Source organism: Battus philenor, unplaced genomic scaffold (genome assembly GCF_028537555.1).
Source record: "Battus philenor isolate CCGP_79_NKW_IND1 unplaced genomic scaffold, ilBatPhil1.0.hap1 SCAF_2, whole genome shotgun sequence".
NCBI lineage: Eukaryota > Metazoa > Arthropoda > Insecta > Lepidoptera > Papilionidae > Battus > Battus philenor.
In genome coordinates, this window is record NW_027181682.1 from 11,813,279 (window position 1) to 11,834,768 (window position 21,490).

The 21,490-nt window shown below is 32.6% G+C and overlaps 4 protein-coding genes across 8 annotated transcripts; 2 read left to right on the forward strand and 2 right to left on the reverse strand.

Annotated features, from left to right (window-relative positions):
* Window positions 1-447: 447 nt before the first annotated feature.
* Pcif1 (Phosphorylated CTD-interacting factor 1) lies at window positions 448-7,393 on the reverse strand. Its single transcript, XM_068764734.1, has 7 exons — window positions 6,096-7,393; window positions 5,001-5,141; window positions 4,383-4,559; window positions 3,432-3,700; window positions 2,755-2,965; window positions 2,329-2,387; window positions 448-1,731 (listed from the first exon to the last, which is right to left on the reverse strand). The coding sequence occupies exons 1-7, from the start codon at window positions 7,023-7,025 to the stop codon at window positions 1,491-1,493; spliced, it is 2,028 nt and encodes a 675-aa protein (XP_068620835.1). The 5' UTR covers window positions 7,026-7,393; the 3' UTR covers window positions 448-1,490.
* A 4,824-nt stretch (window positions 7,394-12,217) lies between these two features.
* Window positions 12,218-14,219, forward strand: JMJD4 (jumonji domain containing 4). The gene is made up of 3 exons (XM_068764739.1): window positions 12,218-12,271; window positions 12,345-12,624; window positions 13,559-14,219. Exons 2-3 carry the CDS (start codon window positions 12,416-12,418, stop codon window positions 14,217-14,219), a joined length of 870 nt encoding a protein of 289 aa, XP_068620840.1. The 5' UTR covers window positions 12,218-12,271; window positions 12,345-12,415.
* Window positions 14,085-16,000, reverse strand: Amacr (Alpha-methylacyl-CoA racemase). 3 transcript variants are annotated; one of them, XM_068765006.1, is made up of 3 exons: window positions 15,934-16,000; window positions 15,610-15,728; window positions 14,085-15,271 (listed from the first exon to the last, which is right to left on the reverse strand). In XM_068765006.1, the coding sequence occupies exons 2-3, from the start codon at window positions 15,715-15,717 to the stop codon at window positions 14,240-14,242; spliced, it is 1,140 nt and encodes a 379-aa protein (XP_068621107.1). In that variant the 5' UTR covers window positions 15,718-15,728; window positions 15,934-16,000; the 3' UTR covers window positions 14,085-14,239. The 3 variants fall into 3 exon arrangements, with proteins under 3 accessions (XP_068621107.1, XP_068621106.1, XP_068621105.1); XM_068765005.1 differs by having other exon boundaries at window positions 15,861-16,000; XM_068765004.1 differs by having other exon boundaries at window positions 15,807-16,000.
* A 2,101-nt stretch (window positions 16,001-18,101) lies between these two features.
* On the forward strand, window positions 18,102-21,326 carry LOC137922211 (protein SSXT-like). 3 transcript variants are annotated; one of them, XM_068765139.1, is made up of 3 exons: window positions 18,102-18,184; window positions 18,387-18,619; window positions 19,978-21,326. In XM_068765139.1, the coding sequence occupies exons 2-3, from the start codon at window positions 18,398-18,400 to the stop codon at window positions 21,097-21,099; spliced, it is 1,344 nt and encodes a 447-aa protein (XP_068621240.1). In that variant the 5' UTR covers window positions 18,102-18,184; window positions 18,387-18,397; the 3' UTR covers window positions 21,100-21,326. The 3 variants fall into 3 exon arrangements, with proteins under 3 accessions (XP_068621240.1, XP_068621239.1, XP_068621241.1); XM_068765140.1 differs by lacking the exon at window positions 18,102-18,184 and adding an exon at window positions 18,288-18,304; XM_068765138.1 differs by lacking the exon at window positions 18,102-18,184 and having other exon boundaries at window positions 18,275-18,619.
* The last annotated feature ends 164 nt before the right edge of the window (window positions 21,327-21,490 follow it).

Below are 21,490 nucleotides of genomic sequence, written 5' to 3' on the forward strand. Positions count from 1 at the left end.
TATTTGTGACGAAAAACGTTAGTGGGTACAGAATAAAATATGTTTTTGTACAAATATGTTGTTCCAGCACTTTCACAATTTTAGTACCTACATTCATAGTTCATGATATACAAGAAAACTTACCATTCTTTCTGCCGCGTATTTTAAAACCATGCATTCACGCTTAGTTTCAATTAAATATTCATTCATTATCTTTCAATAGCAGCCTTCACACACCCATGAACACAAGAAACTTGCCACAATAGCATTATTTTTTCCCCCATAAACAGTATGTAACCAAATAAATAAAATTATCTCAAAAATGTGTACATATAGTCTTTACTTAATTATTGTAAGGTTCATTTTACAATACGTGTACTCATGATGCCTCAATCAAGTAAAGTTTAACTTAGCAGACAAAATGAGTTTTCGAAAGTGATTTATTTATTTTTTGAATATGAGCATAAAATTTTATTGCTTTATTGAGCATTCAGCCTTTCTGTGTACAATATGGTAGATGACTGTCTCTCTAAGCAGGTAATGGAATTATAGGGCTCACACACTTCCTGAACGCACTAACTGATTGAATCCTCGCTCTTCAAATTATACACATAATTTTTTTTGTAAGTTTGGTAATTTTTTTTTCTGAAAGTAGAATAATATTAAGAATCACATCATTAATTGACAGACGTCTTGCAACTGCTTGCTAGACACCTATATTTGTTACATAAAAACTGATCTTCAAAACAAATTTTAAAATTTCAAAATCATGATAATCCAAATTTCATAATGGTTCCTTGCTCTTACTTGTGTATATATACTCCCAGTATGCACTGATAAACTTTTAGCAGGCCGGTTTTCACAGGCTCTTAGACCATAAAACAACTAAAAGCTGACAGTTTCGCCGCGATAGCTTTTTGTTACCCTTCAGACTTACTTTCATGATTACCTAATCTTTGTGATTGCCACTAAACGAAAACTAGATATCACCAATGTATTCGAGTATGATATGTTTAATGTCTAAGTGCTAAGTTAAAATCAATAAAACTTAGTTTTGTATGCCATGAATGTGATTAAGCAGTCCCATTAACCAATTAGCAGCAATTAAATTGAAATGTATTAAAAATTAAGCCTATAATAAACCAGAGAGTTGATACCTCTAGTTTTCTTCTGCCTAGATGTAATTTTCTATAAACTTGTTGAATCTTGGAGTTATATATTTATCCGTCCGTTTGTATTTGTATCATTTATGTTAAGCACAGGTAAGCATTGGCTGGACACTGGGCATTTCATTGAGAGATACGCTAAATAAACATGTCACTTGAGCGCACAATGTACATTTTTATCATGTTTAGTCCATATTTTTACCAAGTGTCAATATATTTTAAAGCTATTTGAAAATGAAAAATTAGTGGTGACGCTGTTGAAGGCCTGGAGATTGGACGAACTCGGATTTGTTATCCAAAGTTTATGTTCCATTAGAGCCGATGTTAGCGTAATCAGATGAAGCATTAACGTTTGTCGGCGGGCGTGAGCGGAACGTTGTTTGGGGTAACATTATTGGCGGGCGTAGCGTTCGGGGGAGGGTCGGGCTCCACCGCGGGCTGCGGTGAACGTAATTTTGCACGCGGTCGCCATGCATCCAGCAACGCCTCAACGCGCTCTTCAGTAGGCCCCCACCTGGCAAACCCAGCCGCGTTCTGCAACCACACCACCACCGTACCGCCGCCCCATCGGAAGTAAACTTCATTCCTAAAACAGACAATTACATTATTCTTTCAAATAGGATTTGCTGAGATAAATTTTAAACATGTATTTTTAAATATACTATAGAAAAGTTCGGAATGTTGATTTAATCAAGAACTTGGCAAGAAACTAAATAGACACTCTTCCAACGCCAATTTTTTCCTGTTCTTAGTACTTCATTCATCCATATTTGCGTACCTTAGTTCAGAAATAGTATAATATTTATATGTTCCTTCAATATTTTTCTTTTAAACGAGAAGGAAGGCTTTAACAGAATGGGGCTCTATGATTTATGTTGACCTTTTGTGTTTGTCAAGTGAATAATGCTAGTAGAACAAAATTTAATATAAAAGAGAATCACAGTAAGTTTCTCTATAATGACAGCATTCACCTGGCAGTTTCTAGAACATTCAATTAAATTCAAAAATGTGTCATCACTTTAAAAATCCTTCATATTGTATTTTGGAATCTTGGTGGTAACTTTCAGAACTTAAACCTGACGATTTAAACTTGATTTGAACTTTAAAAAAGCAATTATAAATGGTGCACAATCACAATTGATATTCTAAATGTTTTACCAACTGAACTAAAGTTTAGACTCACTTTGGAAGAACGTGTTGAAACCCGTGGCGATATTCATGTTCAAATGCAGGAATAACAACCTGGAAATAAATATATAGACAACTAATTATTAGATAAATGTGTATATTTTTTGGTTTATGTGCCTAAAATCACACTACTAATCCCCAATAACCGGAAAAATTATCAAATAACCGGACATAATAACTCTTAGGGGAAGGTTGCTCAATAAAACATGAGGCACCATTAAGATGATATATGATATGACCATTATGTTAATAATGACGATAATAACTAGAAACTTGAACATCTAAACAAAAAACTTATCTTTATATATATAATTGTCTTTTATTTTCTTGAGGGGTGTCTAACTCTTATGACGTTATATCGCCAAGGGTATTGCTGTGACAGGGGGAAGGGTTTCGAAAAGTGAAATTTTTGATGTCGTACTTGTTTCCGTTTGAAATGGCTGGCCTGCAACTTGTGCAGTGCATGCGTGTGTCGATCAGGCCACTCGGGCAGTAGTACAACAAAACTCAGAGGCTCGGCAGACTCCTGCAGCAGACGCTCCATGTGTCGAAGAGCTGCTTCCAGCAGCTCCTCGCAATATGGCGGGTGCGCAACCATTGAGCCCGACACAGGTCGCAGCTCCAAAAAAGGACTGCAACCAAATTGTTTTATTTACTATATGTATGTTATAAAAAAGGCATACAAGGGAAAAAGGTTAAGAAAGTGGTAGATTTAAAATTTTTAGTTAAAAGCAAATGGTAACATAACCTACGTGACTTTAGTGGGTGGGCCCCCCTCTAGGTGGACCCATGACATAGTGAAGAATGTGAGAAGTCGCTGGATGCAGGCAGCGCAGGTTCGGCCTAGTGGCTGATATATTGATGACATTTTTATACAGAATAAAAAATGTTTTAAGCCTTTGGCAAATTGGGTTGATTAGTAATATGGAGAGATTGAAAAAGCAAAGATTAGTTGGGTTTGGTTATAAGAGTACTGTATTTATCCCATATAGTGCGCCATAGTTTTTTCCAATGTTAAAGATCAAATGCCGGTCACTTGCAGTATATATAATGCTTATAATTAAAAAAACAACAGATTTATTTGAGGTCAACACTTACCCTCTGGAGCCGAAATATGAATCAGTGTCAGCAAAAGCCGAGCAGTACTGTCGGAAATAACAATCGAGAGGGCTGGCGAAACATTCAAAAGTGACTCCGAAGCAGCGATGTAGACATTCGAGCACTGGCACGGGCAGCGCCATTTGCGTGAAATGCGCTTCTTGTCCCGCACCCACCCACGCCGCGTACCGCCGCAACAAGCACCACACACGTGACAAAAACTGCTCGAATTTCTTATCATCAAAGCAGCTATATCTGTAGAGGCATTCCTGCAACAATAATTGCATTCTATTAATTTGTTATAAATCTTGTTCGTCTAGCCAAGTTAGTAGGTATTTTTATCGATGATCGAATTTAGTGCAGAAATAGTTTATCATCATTTCGGCTAAAGGATGTCTACTGCTGTACATTGGCCTATCCATAGTTTTCCAATAGGACCAGTTGGAAGTGATTTGAATTCAATATCTTCCAAATAATAGTTGAAAATATTGTGCGGTTCTGGTACAAAATACCACAAATTAAATTACCATATTAACATTTTATATGCTTAACGTCCCATTGATTAGCTTGGCGCGTACATCATTCCAACCAAGTCAAAATTAGGATTTTGATTATTTTTATTGTGTCATTTATTTCATTCTAAATGCGATATTTTCATAAAATAAACCTTAATGATTTTTACTGTCTAATTTACGCCATATATGTCAATCGCAAATTACCGAAATTAATTGTATAAATATGTAATGTATATATTTAAATCAAAAAGTTCGTCCAGTTGAACAACAAAGCCACGTTGCTCCCTTCTATGTGCATTTTGTTTGTTACTTGCAATATGCTGCTTGTGGGTAACTTTTCTGTTGATCTTTATATGGGGCACATGATTGACTGTTAAGTCTTTCATTGAGAAGTGGCATTTTTATTGAAGCATTAATATTTTACATTTTTGCTTACCAATTTCTGTAAATATGTGGCATTGATAATTTGTGTATCACCGAGGTAACGTAATAAGGCTTGATCGCGGTCTAAGAAGTGCTCTACAAGGGGCGGGCGCGGCGCGGGCAACGCACACTGCACCGGGTAGCACCACACTTTGCGTAGTGCAGCCTGCTGTAATGGGGCTGCCAGCTCCTGAAACATTCAAAACCCTAAGATGCACACATCACTTTTAGGAACAATATAAAAAACATTAAATATTATTTGATACATCCAAACTAAAACATGCTTGAAAAAAAACACTTATCTTCTTTTTTCTATAGACTAAGAACTTTATTAATGTAGTGAAGCTTGAGCCTCAATATACTATAGGATTGTGAAGCTGTAGAGCTTTTAGATTGCTTTGGCAGACATTCTATAGAGTGACTACTGTTTAATATTTTAATACAAGATTGTCCCTGAGGGTCGAACCTCAACTTGTTCATTATTACCACTTCAAAAACTGTTAGCGCTGGGAGAAGCGGGAAAAAAAACTTCAGTGATTTAGTATGATTGATTTATTTTGAATAATTGAGAGTTGATCCTTCTATGATATAAAGTGCTACCTAATAATTTGGAAAAAAAAATAGTAAATACCTGTATTCCATTTTCTTTTAACAAACTGCCATGTTTTTCCCTAATCTTTCTAGCATATTCAGCTGATAAATGATAAATTTTTAAACAAATGCCCTCCACCGATGCCTTTGCAGTTTCTGCTAAATGTGGTTGACATTGTCTCTGAAAACATCAGACAATTATAATTAACCATAGGTGGTTTAACACATTTTTCACTAACAAAATTTTGGTTTTATGGGAAATGTTTGGTTCCATATAATTAAAAGAAGCTTATACAAAAATTCTTGTAAACTCAAAATATCCAGAAAAAATGTGTTCTAATGTTAAATTAAAATAGATAAATAAACATTGGCATAGGTAGAATGGTAGCTGCACCTATGGCATAGTCAAGGGTGTGGGAAGTTGCTGTTTATTGTGGCAATCTTTGACATGATGGTGATGACTAATATTTATTTTCATGAAAAATGTTAACAATTTATTGCCTGTTAATTTTAATAAGATTAGACTGCAATTGTATCTGAATTTTTATAATGAAGCAGTATTTATTTTTAGAGGTATAAGCACAGCAAGCAAAATATTCAATTCCTTTGGCCTAAACCTAGACCTAGAAAACAAATCAAAGTTCTCAAAAAATGAATTAAAATTCTGTTCCCAACATTGTAATTTTGTTAAGAATTTTTTTAACAATTTAAATCAGTGTCGCTAGTTGCGAAAGAAGCTTTTCCAAATTGAAGTTGATAAAAAATTATCTTCGTTCAACAATGAGTCAATTAAGACTACAAAATCTTGCAATATTGTCAATAGAACAAGATATTACAAATAATATAAATTTTGAGAGTATTATACACGATTTTTCTAGTATGAAAGCTAGAAGAGTAGATATTATATAAATATGTTTACGAGTGTATACAAATATGTCTATAAAAATTACTCTATGTATTAATTAATATTGATTACATAAATTAATAATTTATTTATGTGTATTAATTTATAAAATGATTTAAAGTACAGCAACACACACCTATGTTTTGGGATCTTTAACAAAGGTTTAAGGAGACATTAATACTTGATAACTTAATATGGATGTCTATGTAGGAAATTATTCTAAATACTTACTCGAAGATGTGCCAATCTATCTTGGAAGTCATCATAAGTAGCTCCAACAGTTCGTCGGAGCCATTGGAATGTATCCTCTGCATTCCATTTGACTACTTTACGACTCTCTGGTGATGCATTTCTGGATTCTATCATTTTTTTAGCAGCTTCTGCATACCTAGACAGTTGCTTTCGTGCATCACCAGTAAATTTGGGATGAGTCAACTTTATTGGAATATCATTCATAATTTCTTCATACATTGATCTTGATATTTCAGGAAAGCAATGACTCGGTAGCAATGGATCAGAGCCACCTTGGTCATTCACTTTCCTCTCCATTAACCAGCGATTAAATGAATCTTTTGGTGCATCTATACTTTCTCTTGTGTGACACAGTTCTTGATAACATTGCCTCAGTTTATTTGCTAATGTGAATCGAAATCCCTCAATTTCTGGATGTGGGTGTGGACATATAGTAGGAGGACGCTCATAGATAACAACATTTGTTGGTACTTCAATATCCCAAGGGCCAGCCAAAACAAACTTCTTTGGAGGAGGGCCATTATCTTCAGATGGTCGTCGTTTACTGGCACTCGGTGTAACATTACCAGCTGGAGGAGGCCCAGTGTGACATATACCCAATGGGTCTGTGATTGGGTCAAAATCTCTTTTCACAGCTGGCAATTCCCACATTGATTCACCTGATATTTTATTCCAAAAGTATGGTCTGTTCTCTCTTTTAGACCAATACTTCCGCCATCCTTGTTGTAAAAGGTCAGGATGCAAGTCGGCCGCAAGATGAGGTGCTAGTGGTACGGGAGCACCAGGAGTCTGAGGTGTTTCTCCACCAGCATTAGGTGAAGATTGAAGTTCTGGTGATGGTTCACTGTGGGTAACGCCACCCTCCCACGTAGAGGAGCCGGCAGATACTTTATCACGAACATCATTCATCGTGTATTTTATAAAGTGTTCAATAATATGAGATATAACAGAATTTAATTAAAACTTATGAATAAAAATCCGATAGGTAAATATCACTACTCAGCTGATAAGTTTCCAATAAGAACAATAACTTTGTTGATATTCATTATACTGTTGCCGCCAAGAAACAGTGGTAAAGAAAACTGATATATTTTACACAAACACATGATAATATTCCAAAATTAATACCTTGATGATTTTATTTTACAAAATACTATAATATAAAATAAATAATAACACTCTGATTTCATCTACGATTTACGCAAAAAACATTTATTTGTTATAACTTAGCGGAAAAGCTACGTCCCGTCTTCTTTCCAAGCACCGCCATCCACCCACAGACTAAACAAAGGTTAAAAATAAAGTTGTTTTAAACATAGAATAAAATAATAATTTTTAACTCTAGTCTTTAACTTATTCAATTTTTAAATTTATTTTTTATAATAACTAGCATATGCGAAATATTGCTTACAACTATGTTTGCAGTTATGCGTGTACTTCTATTAAGCTATGTATTTCTTTACAAGCTACAGCACTTTTTAATGTAAATATTATTAAATTATGAGAATTATTAAACCACGTCTAACCTTAAGATTAAGTAACAAAAATATACTTCTTTTTAGAATATTTTTTTTATTAAGGTTAATATCATTTTAAGTTGAGGGGCTTACGTATATACAGAAATATAAAAACAAACAATGTTGCAATAAACATAAAGACCAGATAAACATGGTGATTGTGAATAATATCGCTGACCCACTCCTACACGACACATCTATACTCATGATTGTGGACCACAAGACCATATGTCTAAGTTTTTTCTACCATTAATTAACACTGTTTGACCGCTAGCATTTGCTAGTGAAAAGGATTGTTGGTGGTTAAACGCTAAAAAAAGTTCGCTAAGCTTTAATAGTTTTTGTGTGACCGTTCCATGGCTATGTTTGATGAGCAAATTGCTCACAGTTGCTGAAACAGTAGTGCCCATGATGGTGTCTACTTGGACCAGAGTTCCCCAAACGTTTTTGTGTCGTAGACCCCTTGCCATGTTTTTCCGTGTTGGTAGTGTTAAAAACTTAAAGTAAAAACACATGTTAATTTATACATTTATTTATTGAATTTAAATTAAAACTACTCAAAATAAAATTTTGTATCTGTTATGTAAAATATACGTAACATTAAATAAACATAAAATAAACTATATATAAAATAACATAAGCCATAAGTCAATATTTTTAGTAAGAAGGATGAACCTGATGCTTTAATAATAAATTATCATCATTTGGCGTCAATTTTGTAACGGTTAATCTTAAATTTCCTTGGCTAATGATGTCCAGTCTGTTTCTTTTTTTCGTTAGGAGATTGGTAACAGCGCTGAACCTTTCCACTAGGTATGACGATGGAAAGGAAATTAAAAATTTCCTCGCTATATTCCATAATACGGGATAAGTAACGGGTGTGTTGTTTTGCAGCCAGAATTGCTGATATCCGTTTTTAAACTAAACCTTAAGTTCTTCGTTTGTATTTAGTTCAGTCAGTTCCTCATGTATGTACGTTCGTTTTTTCTATGTCACCATATGGATTAATTATCCACGGTGCTATTACCATAGTCAAAATATCCTCAAACCTAGATTCAAAATCTGAATAGAGGGCATTTAAATGTTGAACGTAAGTTGAAACGTCGTCTTCCTGGCAGCTTCTCTGTGACAAATTGGGGATTTGAGAAAAGTCGCTCCGTCCAATATTTTGCTTCATTGGTTTAACTCTGGCAAGAAACGTTGATAAGATGGACTTTGTTTTAATTAAATTTAAACCGTCGCCTTGTAATTGCAAATTAACCATATTAAATTTTGTAAACAAATCTGTTAAATAGGCGATGTCTGTTTTCCTCTTCATTAAATTTTCTCTTAAAATTTCATCTTTAGTATCCTGAAATTCTAAAATAGTCTCAAAAAATGCAAAAAATCTTGTCAAACCTTAATAAGCCTTTTGACAGCCAGCGTACTTCAGTGTGAAGAAGTAATTGATGAAAGTGTTCGTCATTTTCTTCACACAACTGCGCAAATAACCGCGTAACTATTTAACGTGTTGCTTCGGATTCGGTTTACTGCATCAATGACTAAATGAAGTGATTCATGCAATCTAACACTCAAATTTTTAGCAACTAAATGTTGTCGATGGATGACGCAATGTATTGCTAACACCCCTGACACATTATGTTTTAAATAGCTTATAAATCCACGATAACATCCAACCATGGCAGGTACTCCATCTGTAGCTACTGATATTATATTTGATAAAGGAATTGCTTTTTTATTGAAGTAATCCTTCAAAACATGAAATATTGATTTACCTTTAGTGTCGGTTATCAAAGTTCTTGCGAAGAGCAGTTCTTCGTAGATTTCTTGATTCATAATAAAACGAACATATGCCAATAATAATGCTACATTATCAGGAAAAGTTGACTCGTCCAGTTGTATAGAGAAATGGGTCGTTTGCAAATAATTACATAAGAAGCTTTCAATATCAGAACTCATTTCATCAATACGTCTTTCGTATTGTTGCTTAAGGGAATTCTTTTAATGATATCAGATGCAGGTTTGTGTAAAACAGTTTTTAAAACCTCTTCAACGGCTGAAAAAATTAACTTCTCTCCGATAGTATGCGGTTTTCCGGATTTTGCTATAAGTAACGAGATATTGTAAGACGCCCGCAAACCATCATCATTTCTTTGTGACGTCGAAGCGGACATTTTGTCCAGTGTAGGTCTCTATTTTAGTTTATCTTTGAGTGTTTGAAAGTATTTCAAATCTTTCTCTGTGTTATCAGGGTGGCATCTTCTCAAATGATCTTGCAGTTTAAATGGTTTCATAGCGTCATTTCCCAAAACTTTGTTGCATAAAAGGCACATAGGCAATTGTTTGTCCGGCAATGATAGAATGAAGCCAAATTTTAAATAACCAACACTGTACTATCTACATTTCTTTTTAAATTCGGACATGGCATCAGTCATCTATAGGCAAAATTAAATTATTTAAATAAGACAGAAAATCCAGCAGCTGTATATTAAAAATATTTTTTGATTTTTCCGAAAACATTCCATAATTCGAACATCTTCTTGCAACAATTAGCTCGAATTACGGAGATTGCACTATAATTATAATACCGAATGCTAAAACTTTCAAAAAGAAACAATTGAGGAGTACTCGTGTAATTTTGCATGACTGAATATTAAACTACTATTATAATAAAGTCATGATTGGCGTAATTTATCTATCTTTGCTAACTACGAGTACAAAACTAAAATTTAATAAAAAATAATGTACCTGCTTTTCTCCAGCACTCTCAATCAAAATAACACTGACTCACTATAATTTGTGTGATATACTATCTGTTTATATTTTTTAAAATATTTTCTTAGCACTTTACTTTTCAAGATTTAGGAAACCAATAAACGTATTTGTCCCACATTCGCATTTAGAGTGACGAATTGAACAAGTCAGTGCAAGGTAGCGAAGCTCTGAGACTGCGACTATCAGGTTTTTACAAGTTCAAAATGTATTGCGACCACAAAGCGAATACCGACATCCTACAACTTACACAATTTTATAAACATATATAATAAATTTTTTACTTCATAGATACTTTTATAAATAATGTAAATGTTTTGATATTATAAGATAGTATGATGTAAGTAAATAGATACTATCAGTGTATGTGTCGGGATCCACTATCGTGGACCCCCATTTTCATTTCATGGACCCCAAAATTTTTTTTCGCTGATGTAGACCCCTTGCAGTTTGTCATAGACCCCTAGGGGTCGATATGGACCACTTTGGAAATCACTGATCTAGACTGTCGACTATTTCTCTTCCTCGTCAACTGAAATGAATATTCGATAGATTCTGCATCAGGATATTGATTACTGTTCTTCAAGTGTAGTATAAATGTGACACACACACACATGACATGAACATGTGTATGATAAAACGCTTTTTTAGGTGTTGAATAAAATATTAGAATGCAGTGCCTAGCTTATACTTCCAAAGTCTATCTTCTATATAGTCATGAGGTATTTAGGCAAGTCTAAGTGTTTTAAACGTCTTGAGTCCTCTCACAGAATTCATATATTTTAAATTAAATTTGTATCATCATCATCTTCATCATGTTAAAATCGCATAACAGTCTTAATAATGTAAAAAAATGGTATTGATGTGTTGCCAAATGGGGTAGAGTAGAGTAATCGCTGTTGATTTTGGTATGTGTTAAGCGATTTCAATTTTTTGAGCATTTTAAATATCATAAGAAGCTTTATGGCCGGTTGAAGAAGATGTTGTATTTTTTTGTCTATAGATTGTGCGAATATGGCTATCTAAATGCATTCAGATTTAAAATAAGCCGTGGCATTAACTAATAAGACATACATATTATATTTGAGACTTTATATTTGGCTAGTAGATAATTTAGGTATTAATACTTACTAATAATTAAATAAAAGAAATGATATTAATATGCTATATAATAACTAAGACCTAGATTTAAGCACAAATCAGTCTCAAATACGAACATAAGAGTCATTTGTAGATTTTGATATGATGAAAATATGTCTCTCTTAAGAATAGTTCTCTTCTTACGAGTAGAGTGGTAGCCTAGCGGTACAGGACTCATAGCAGTAGTAATACTACTCATAAACAAAGTTTCCAGAAGATGGACAGCAGCTTCTTTTGCGTACCATATTACCACAAGGCGTGTGGCGATTACGGTGTATCCCCTCATAGACATCTTAGAGGGAGACGTATGCCTTTCAGTGGGCATCTATGAGTTGAAATAAAACAAACGAACGAGTAGTTTTTAGCTCTGAATTAAAACCTGTTCATTTATATTTTTATGGTAACGGATTTATTTAATCTTGAAACAAACTTGAAAGTAAAAAAAGGAAAAAAAAAGGATTTTCACTATGAAGTTGTCAATGTCATTGTCACTTGAAGTAAACATGTGATTTTTATTTATTATAGTGATTTTGCCAAACTTGCCTACGCATTATATTAATATAATATTGAATTATGGATAAAGTCGAAATAAATATTGAACATAAAGATGTTCCAAAACATGATTACAAAAACTGTAAAATTACATATCTAGATAATTCTAAATTGACCTACGAACATTTTTTTGAAAATTTTATATTAAAAAATTTGCCTTGTGTAATAAAAAATGTGAGTTGCAATTGGGATTGTTCCAATATGTGGATAAAAAACGAATGTATAAATTTTGATTATTTTATAAAAGAGTATGGTGATTTGGAAGCTCCTGTTGCAGACTGTAATAAAGTGAACTATAATGCCCATTGCAAAAAATATATGAAAGTTAAAGACTATATGCTATATTTAAAAAATGACAAAAAAGAGAATCTTTTATATCTCAAAGATTGGCATTTAAGAAGAATGAAACCTGATCATAATTTTTATGAAGTTCCTAGGATATTTGCTTCTGACTGGCTTAATGAATTCGCTATGGACACCCATGACGATGATTTTATGTTTGTATACATAGGTCCAGAAAATTCATGGTAGGTTTTATTATGACTTAATTACATGTAGTATGATCCCAAATAATGCTATGTATAATATACAAAATGTAACATGTATTGCTAAGTTAACTAATATTATTTTACAATTTCTTTGGCCCTTTTTTAATTTCTAACTTATACCAATATTGATTATTAAATAATCAAGTATTAATTATTGCGTAATTGTTTGACTGCTAAGCACTTTCTGCAAGAATATATGAAAACTGCTACACATATTAATGTTGTCAAATAAAACAACTTAAATTTATATTTTAATCATCAACATAAACAAATTGTTTTTTCTTTTAAAATTTTTTTTTTTATGAATAATATTAATGCTATTATTACTACTTATGTCCATTCTTTCACCATCACTAGCAATAGAATCAACAATATTTTTAAAAACAATGTATAAAAATGAACAATGTATAAAGTTATTTCAGGATTACTCATATTATGAAATACATGTGCTATGTTCACTCGGGGCAATAAAGAAACTGAAACTTGTAGCACAACAGTACATTTGTTTCTGAGACAAAATAATGCAGCACCTTTAAGCTACATTAAGGATTAGGGAAAAAATGGTGTCTCGCTGTCAGTTTAATAATAATAATTCTGGTAAAAATATTAAGAGCAAGTGATAAATGTATAATTTAAAGATCATCATATTTATTGATAATGACTTGATATTTTACATAATTGACAAATAAGCTATAAAATTATTCTATGGACAAACATTTATGATAACAATTTAGTGAAGTTTTCTTATACACTTGAAAATGTACTCCACAGGGAGGAAAAATGGTAGCACAGCATTTTTAGCACCTTCACTTCTTACAAAAAAAATTATCCTTGAAACTTTTTTATCTCATCTATCCACTTTTATTTTGGTGACTTTTAATATAAACATTTGGGATTCTTTTTTTTCTTACAGGACTCCACTTCATTGTGATGTATATTCATCATACAGTTGGTCAGTAAACATTATAGGGAGAAAGAAATGGATTTTGTTTCCTCCAGGTGAAGAAGATAAACTTATGGATTCATTTGGAAATTTACCACTATTATTTAATCCAGAACAATCCATAGATGTTAAATACTTTGAAATAATCCAAGAAAGAGGAGATGCTATATTTGTACCATCTGGATGGCATCATGAAGTTTATAATGTTCATGATACAATATCAATAAATCATAACTTTATTAATGGAGGTAATCTAGGGTATCTTTGGAAAGCCCTTGAAAAAAATTTACTAAGTGTAGAAAATGAAATAGAAGAATTCAGAGATAGTCCTGAATTTATAAATCAGTGTCAATTGATACTTAAATCTGTGTTTGGTATGGATTACATTTCATTTATGACTTTTGTTATGCATATAGGGAATAAAAGAATTAGGCAATTTACAGGTGAAGACTATTTAAATTTTCAAAAATATTTATTTGGAAAAAAACATGTCATCTTTGATTTACATATAGTATTAAAGTTATTGTACCAAATTCAACAACATCCTTTATTTGAAAGTGAATGTCCAACATCAACTATGAAAGAAAATTTATTGAGTATTATAAAAACAATAAAAACATTGCTAAATTAAAATTGTTTCATTAAAATCTATTATAATTGGGATCTTTTCTTAACCATTACAATTTTTTTGTAAATTAATTCATCTATTTCAAACGTATTGTACCCTAACTCCTGTAATATTTCAAGGGTGTGTTCCCCTGCTTTTGGAACAGATTTTCTTCCAGATGACTCCCCAGGTGTGGCAGACAATTTTGGTGCTGGTTCTGGTATAATGTAATTGTTATTATCCCTGTAAAATGAATTTCTTGATGCATGACATTGATGTTCATCAACAGCATCTATATTCAAGACAGGTGTAACACATGCATCAAGTTCGTCAAATATTTTACACCATTCTTCTTGAGTTTTTGACAAAAATACTTTTTCAAATTGTTGTTTACAATGTTCCGAGTTAACACCTTGCACAAATTCATCTTCATCCAACTGTAATCCTTTTAATAAGTTGGAATAAAATTGAGGCTCTAGTGCTCCAACTGCCATAAATTTATTATCTTTTGTTTTATAAGTTGTATAAAATGGTGCCCCACCATCTAAAATGTTTGTGCCAGGTTCACCATCCCAAATATGTAATTGTTTTGATTTAAATACCCATGTTCCTAAATAAGCAGCACCTTCAGTCATGCTGCAATCAATTACTTGTCCCTTTCCTGATTTATTTCTTTCTAAAAGAGCCAAGAGAATTCCAAGAGTACAAGATAAACTACCACCAGCAAAATCCCCAATTAAATTAACTGGGATAAACGGTGGCTCTTTTTGTTTTGTAAATAATGATAGTAAACCAGACATAGCAACATAGTTTATGTCATGACCTGCCTTATTTTTATAGTAACCTTTTTGGCCATATCCAGATAATCTTGCATATATGAGGGATGGGTTAATACTTAACAATAAGTCAGGACCTAATCCTAAATTTTCCATAACTTTTGGTCTATAAGTGTCAATTAATATGTCTGCTGATGAACACATTCTTTTTATAATATCAACACCTTCTTTCATTTTCAAATTAATGTTCATTGTTCTTTTACCATTTGATAGGACATTTAAATTAGACAGTCCATCAAACTGAAAATAAAATAATTCCTGATAATAATCATCAATCATGGCATTTCCTACAATAATAAGGCAAAAGGTTATAAATATTTTAGTAAATCTTCATTAAAAAAAAAAAAAATTTTATATAATGTTCGTTAAAAAAAACAAAACTCTAGTTCAATCATAATAATGACCTTTGTACTCAAATTTGTTCCCTTTGTTTCAAATTTTGTATTCATTTATTTGACTTAGACTTAAATTTTATTATTTTTGATAGTATAGGAGATTTTACCTAATATATATTGGAACCTTAGGAAAGGATGTTAAAAAATTAAAAAGTATATCCACAAAATATACTTTTTACCCACCTTTTGTATTACCGTAACGGTAGCGCCAAAATCTGCTAAAATAGTACCGCAAAAGGGCCCTGGAGCTAAACCTATCATTTCAATTACTTTAAGTCCTTTAAGAGCCATTATTTAATTAACTAAAATAAGTAAAAATTGTATATTAAATTTATCTTGAAGCCTTAATATAAATATGCTACTTTATATTACAGCAATACCAAAATTACAGTGAACATCAAGTTCAGTACATATATACACAACCCGTGCAGTACATTGATACCATTTTAACCTGTTCACTACCAAACTAATTTAGTGTTATCACGGGTAATTAATAAAAAAACGTACACATTTTGTGATCAATGAAAACAAAAAAAAAGGTAAAGGATGCGATTCAGTTATTACACATTATTTGTCGGAGACAGCGGTAATGTAGTAGATGGCAACAATAGGAATATAAAAAAAAGGAAAATATATAATGGGAATAAAATAGATTTTTTATATATTTATGTACAACAAAACATACTTTTCTGACTTAAAATTATTGCTTGATAATAATATCTAATATGATTATAAATAGCAATAAAAAAAATTATAAGCAGATAAGTTTTTTATTCAATGTGCCTTAGCGCGGATTCTCGTTCAAGATGTTCGGGATGATAAACAGACCTCACTCCGAACATCACGGCACTGTCGGATATTAAAGTGATAACAAAACTGCCGTTGCGCAATTACTCACGAAACATTGGCCTAAAAATACGCATCGATTACGTATGCGCGTGTTTCTCCCGTACAATGCGACATCGTAAATAAAAAATCGACTAATATTTGTGTTGTATACCTACTATGTATTCTTAAGAATTATTTAAGCTGTAAATAAGGGTATATAGGTATTTCAAATTTAATTATAGCTGTAGGCAAAGTCAATGAAAACGGTTACCATTTTTTTCCATTTCTAACAAATGAGTATCTTGTTATTTGTATTTTTACCTAACACACCTTGTGTGTAGGTAAGAATACAAATAACAGCAGTAGTAGTAGCAGTAGGACTGCTAAGGCTGGATTCGCTGGGCGAATGGTACAGAAGGTATGTGGAAGGCTTTGACAAATAGGAAGTTCTTTCCGGACGCTGACGTGACGTACCGCGCAATGTTTACTGTGGAGCCGGACACGTTTCTGTTCAAAAGGTTCACAGAGTACGGGGGATTTGTTGAGTACCTATTTTGGTTTAAACTCTGGAAGAGTCCCTCGTGCACTTGTGACTCAGCAGTGAACCAGACTGTCACCCACTTTTGTCGAAGTTGGAGAAAGAAATAGGAGAGAAGATTGTGTTGAGAAATATCGCCTTAGTGGACGAAAAACGTCTCCCTGAAATAGAGAGAAATAAAACAAAGCAATAAGAGTCGAGTTGGAACAGAAATTTGTAAAATGTGAATAAGAATCCTATATTATTATTGGAAAATTGTAAAATAATGTAATTAGAATAAGAAATAGGAGGTATACAACCAAAGACAAGAATTAAGTTTTAGTGTGATATAAAAGAAACCTACTGTGATATTCTAGGAGCAAAGGATAAGCAAGAAAGGTGATGTGTAGAAAAAGACTAGTAAGCCTCAGGAATGTGAAATATAGTAAAAAATAGAGGAAAGTATGACTTTGATTGTGACGGAAAAAAGACTAGTAAAGAAATAAAAAAAGAAGTGAAAAAGTTCTTGAATCTTATCTTTCCCAACATAAGTCGCCAATAACGAGGGCCATTAAAAATACTTTATGTCGAGTAAAAATAGACAAATAAAGTGATTTTTTTTTCGTTTAGGTAAATTTTGGATCAGTCTGTTAATAACCGAATAAAACAAAAAATTGTCCTACCGAAGTACATTTCCAAATAAGTTATTTATTACTATACTACGGTTACTATTATACTATATGTAGACTAGGTAATATTACATTTTAAAAATTTAGAAATTTATGTATTAATTTTAATTTTAATAAATTTATGTATTATGTATTTAATTGTTAGAATTTCTAATTCTTTTTTAAAAAAAATGTATAAAAATATAATTTTGATGTATCAAAGAACACATCGTATGGTGTACATTTTATTAAAGTTTCTTCAGTAAAAGTTTTCGTAGATTGCAGGTATTAGAGCATTAGAAGCTTACAATTTAAGCATCCTAATTAGTAACTAAGCTTGGAGGTTTATACTACATAAATGTTCACACAATCCAGTGAATATCTAAGACCCCAGGTCTAAGGTCTCTTAGGAGATGCGGAGGTTCCCAAGACGGGACTTCATAAACTTGAACTGTCTCTCAATACGAATTTAGTATTTCGATGCAATGTTGTTCGAAAGGACCGATCCTCGGCTTGCTTTGGGTAGATCAACGATAATTCAAAAGAAATATTCGTACTTAATAATACAACTACATGAGTAATTGTAGCTCGCTAGTGCAAGAAACTTTAAATATAAATATTGTAGTATCAGTTACAACTTCGAAACTGGTCAGCAAGCACAAGTTCCATACAATTTGTTGTTTAAAAGTCCAAAACTGTATTTATAATAGAAAAGTTATTTTATAATTTTATTTAAATTAAAAAGGTTTTAGTTCTTTGCTTTTAGGACGCAAAAGAAAAAATTCCAACAATTACGTTGTCTTTGGTTATCGTTTTTGTTTATGCTAGTAATTGACGCTCGGCTTTCTCTTGGCTGTTATATAGTGTATTCACCATTCTTGTTTGTAGCATTCAGTGTTAAAAATAAGTATAATTGTTTTGATTACTGACAATACGCTCCATTGTAGAAAACTTCAATATGTCGGTTGCTTTTGCTCCGAGAGGAAATCGGCCACCATTGACTCCTGCACAAATACAGAAAATGTTAGACGAAAATGCACATTTAATACAAACAATTCAAGAATATCAAGCTAAAGGCCAATTAATGGAATGCCATCAGTATCAACAAGTTCTACATAGAAATCTAGTTTATTTAGCGTCTGTAGCTGATGCTAATCAGAATATACAAGCGATTTTACCGGTAAAGTATTGGAGCTTAAAAATATTTATAAACATTTAATTTTATACATATCTATTATTACATCGTCATATCAAGCTGTGATTTAGTAAAAATTGCGTCTATTATCAACATATTTTAGCTATTATGAAAATATATGTTAACATTATCGTCACATGAAACATTTGTTTGTTAATATTACAAAATCGTAATTTGTAGTCATGGTAGCATGCATACTTTGACTAATTTAAGGTTTTCTTTCTTTCTTCATGATGTAACTAACAAAACGTGTGCAGCAAATAATAGCAATTTTATATATATATATATATATATATATATAAAATTGTAATATATATATATATATATATAAAATTGTAATATATATATATATATATATATATATACTGTAGCACATTGACTCAGTATCGAGATCTTAAGGCCAGGTATAAATTTGCCTAAAGTTATTTTGGAATCGGCTAAGAAATTTTTTAAGTGACTTTGAAAAATGCTAAATAAAAGAAGGATAAATCATCATAAAAAACTATACTTCTATCTGTACAGGCTCTAGTAGACATCACTACAGTTATATCCTCATATTCATAATAGGATTATTTTTATACAAAAGTGTACTAGAACTAAAACAAGACTTTACTGTTATTACTTTTTTGTTTAGGCATTTTATTGTAAAAGAGTAAAATTTTAAGAGCAAAAGTTATTTCTACCATTATTATTACCCATTGTGCAAGTCAATTGGCTGCCACCACACTTGGTCAAATTTTTGCTTGTTTAAGTGGACCTCCTACAGATACATTTCTGCCCTATTCCCAAAACTCAACAAATAATGTGAACCTTAGTTATAACTATGGAAATTTATGAAATATTATCAATTACATTTTTGAAAAAAAAGGAAATTTATTGTTATAAAATTAGGTAATCAAAAAAGTATTTCCATCTAACTTTATTTTTTAAATCTTCTAACAGCACAACGAGTCAATCAATTCTCACTTACTTCTTTTAGAATAATCTTGTCTTCTTTAAATATTAACTGCCAACTTTGATAGGTGAAATTAACATTTTTGTTATTCACTATAGAAAGCATAAACAAATTTTCATGGATCCTTATGATATAAAAATGTGAAAAATGTGTCGCACACACAGACTCCAGAAGTCTCATGAACCCCAAGGAGTCTACCTGGACCTTCTTGGAAACTAAGAATGCAGATCTAAATAATTTGTCATTAATTTTTACTCATTAATTCTACTTTTATATATATATACTTCTACCAAAAATTTAAGCTAAATAATAATCATGTTTTTATAATGGCAATTATCATAAGCTTGACAACTTTCAAGGCAATTACTGTACTGCAAATATTTTTTAGCCTCCACATCAACTTGCTGCTGGCAATGTACCACCACAAGGTCAAATAAACACTCCTTCGAGTGTAGCAGATGTGCCAGGATCTCCACAACAAGCTTACCGACCCCCATCAGGAGTTTCAACAACACCAACAAGACCAACACAATCTTATGGACAAAGACCTTATCCTCAAAATCAGTATCAAGGACAATATCAAGGAGCACCAGGTGTCTATCCTCCCCAAAGTGGATATGGACCTCCAAGTCAAGGATATGGACCACCAAATCCATCTCAACAACCACAGGGATATGCACCTAATTCTACGTATGGCCCACCAATAACTACAACACCAAGCAATTATCCTCCATCTACACATCCAGGTCCAGGATACCCACCATCAACAGCTCAGCAGCCGTATGCTCCGCCGCCTGGTAGTCCAGCTGTTGCTGGATCACCATATCCTGTTCGCGGTGCCAGTCAGCCTTCATACACTGGCAATTCTGCTTATCCACCCCCACAATCAGGTGCAAATTATCCAAACGTTGTCAGCACTTACAACTCAACTTCTGCACAACCTCAGCCATATCAGTCTCAACCATTTCCTAATACTACACCAACTTCTGCATACAGTTCTACACCAATTTCCCAGCCAAATCGCTCTCCTCAACCTCCTCCTAGTGGTTACAGTTCTCAAAATCCAACTAGTACAGGGTATGGATCTCCTTCAGCACAGTCTCCAACTTATAATTCGAGTGCTCACGGAAATAATGTGCCACCCTCAACAGTAGCTTCAGGAGTTCCATCACAAGGTGGGCCCTCTGGTCAACAATATCCCCCTTCTGGGCAACCATCACCTTATCCTCCTGCAACACAGCCACAGTATTCTAATCCATCATCACAACCTGGTAGTCCTTCACCTTCTGTATCAACAGCACCTCCACCCCAAACTTCATATCCACAAAACCCACAAAATTACCCACCCAGTGGTGGAGCTTATCCTCCTCATGCATATCAACAAGGTTATCCTCCAGCTCAATATCCTCCCTCTCCATATCCATATGCACGAGCTCCAGCACCCGGTGCTCCACCGCCTGCTCCACAACCTTATCCGGGTTACGGTTTTCAACCACCAAATCAGCAGTAGATTTCAACTCTAAGATTAAATCACTATATTTGTGAATATAAAGATAGGTTTTAAATCATTAAATATTACTCAAATGCTGGTTTAGTTTTATGAGTAATAGATATTTTAAAATACTTTCATTAAAAATTTACATAAAAAAAAAATTATGCTAAAAAAGTATTTTTTTTTCCTAGATTTAATAAGGTAATTTATCTTAGTTCTTGGTTGCTTTTTTAATATTCTCTTAATGTTAAATGAAATATGATAAAAATGTCAATGTTTATTATTAAATAAATAGCTTTAGTTTTAAAATTTTAAATATATTAAGAACTGTAATGATTTAAAAGAGTTTTATTTTAATAACAATCAAAGTTATTATTTTAGTAACCACATTTTTGAATAGTAAAGAAAT

Coding starts and splice junctions, on each gene's coding strand:
- Pcif1 (XM_068764734.1), bottom strand. CDS start 7,025: ATGAATGATGTTCGTGATAAAGTATCTGCCGGCTCCTCTACGTGGGAG. Junction 5,142..6,095: donor ATAGATTGGCACATCTTCGA/GTAAGTATTTAG, acceptor TGATGTTTTCAG/AGACAATGTCAACCACATTT. Junction 2,388..2,754: donor GCCATTTCAAACGGAAACAA/GTACGACATCAA, acceptor ATTTATTTCCAG/GTTGTTATTCCTGCATTTGA.
- JMJD4 (XM_068764739.1), top strand. CDS start 12,416: ATGAAAGTTAAAGACTATATGCTATATTTAAAAAATGACAAAAAAGAG. Junction 12,625..13,558: donor ATAGGTCCAGAAAATTCATG/GTAGGTTTTATT, acceptor TTTTTCTTACAG/GACTCCACTTCATTGTGATG.
- Amacr (XM_068765006.1), bottom strand. CDS start 15,717: ATGGCTCTTAAAGGACTTAAAGTAATTGAAATGATAGGTTTAGCTCCA. Junction 15,272..15,609: donor CCGTTACGGTAATACAAAAG/GTGGGTAAAAAG, acceptor TTTTATTTTCAG/TTTGATGGACTGTCTAATTT.
- LOC137922211 (XM_068765139.1), top strand. CDS start 18,398: ATGTCGGTTGCTTTTGCTCCGAGAGGAAATCGGCCACCATTGACTCCT. Junction 18,620..19,977: donor ATATACAAGCGATTTTACCG/GTAAAGTATTGG, acceptor AATATTTTTTAG/CCTCCACATCAACTTGCTGC.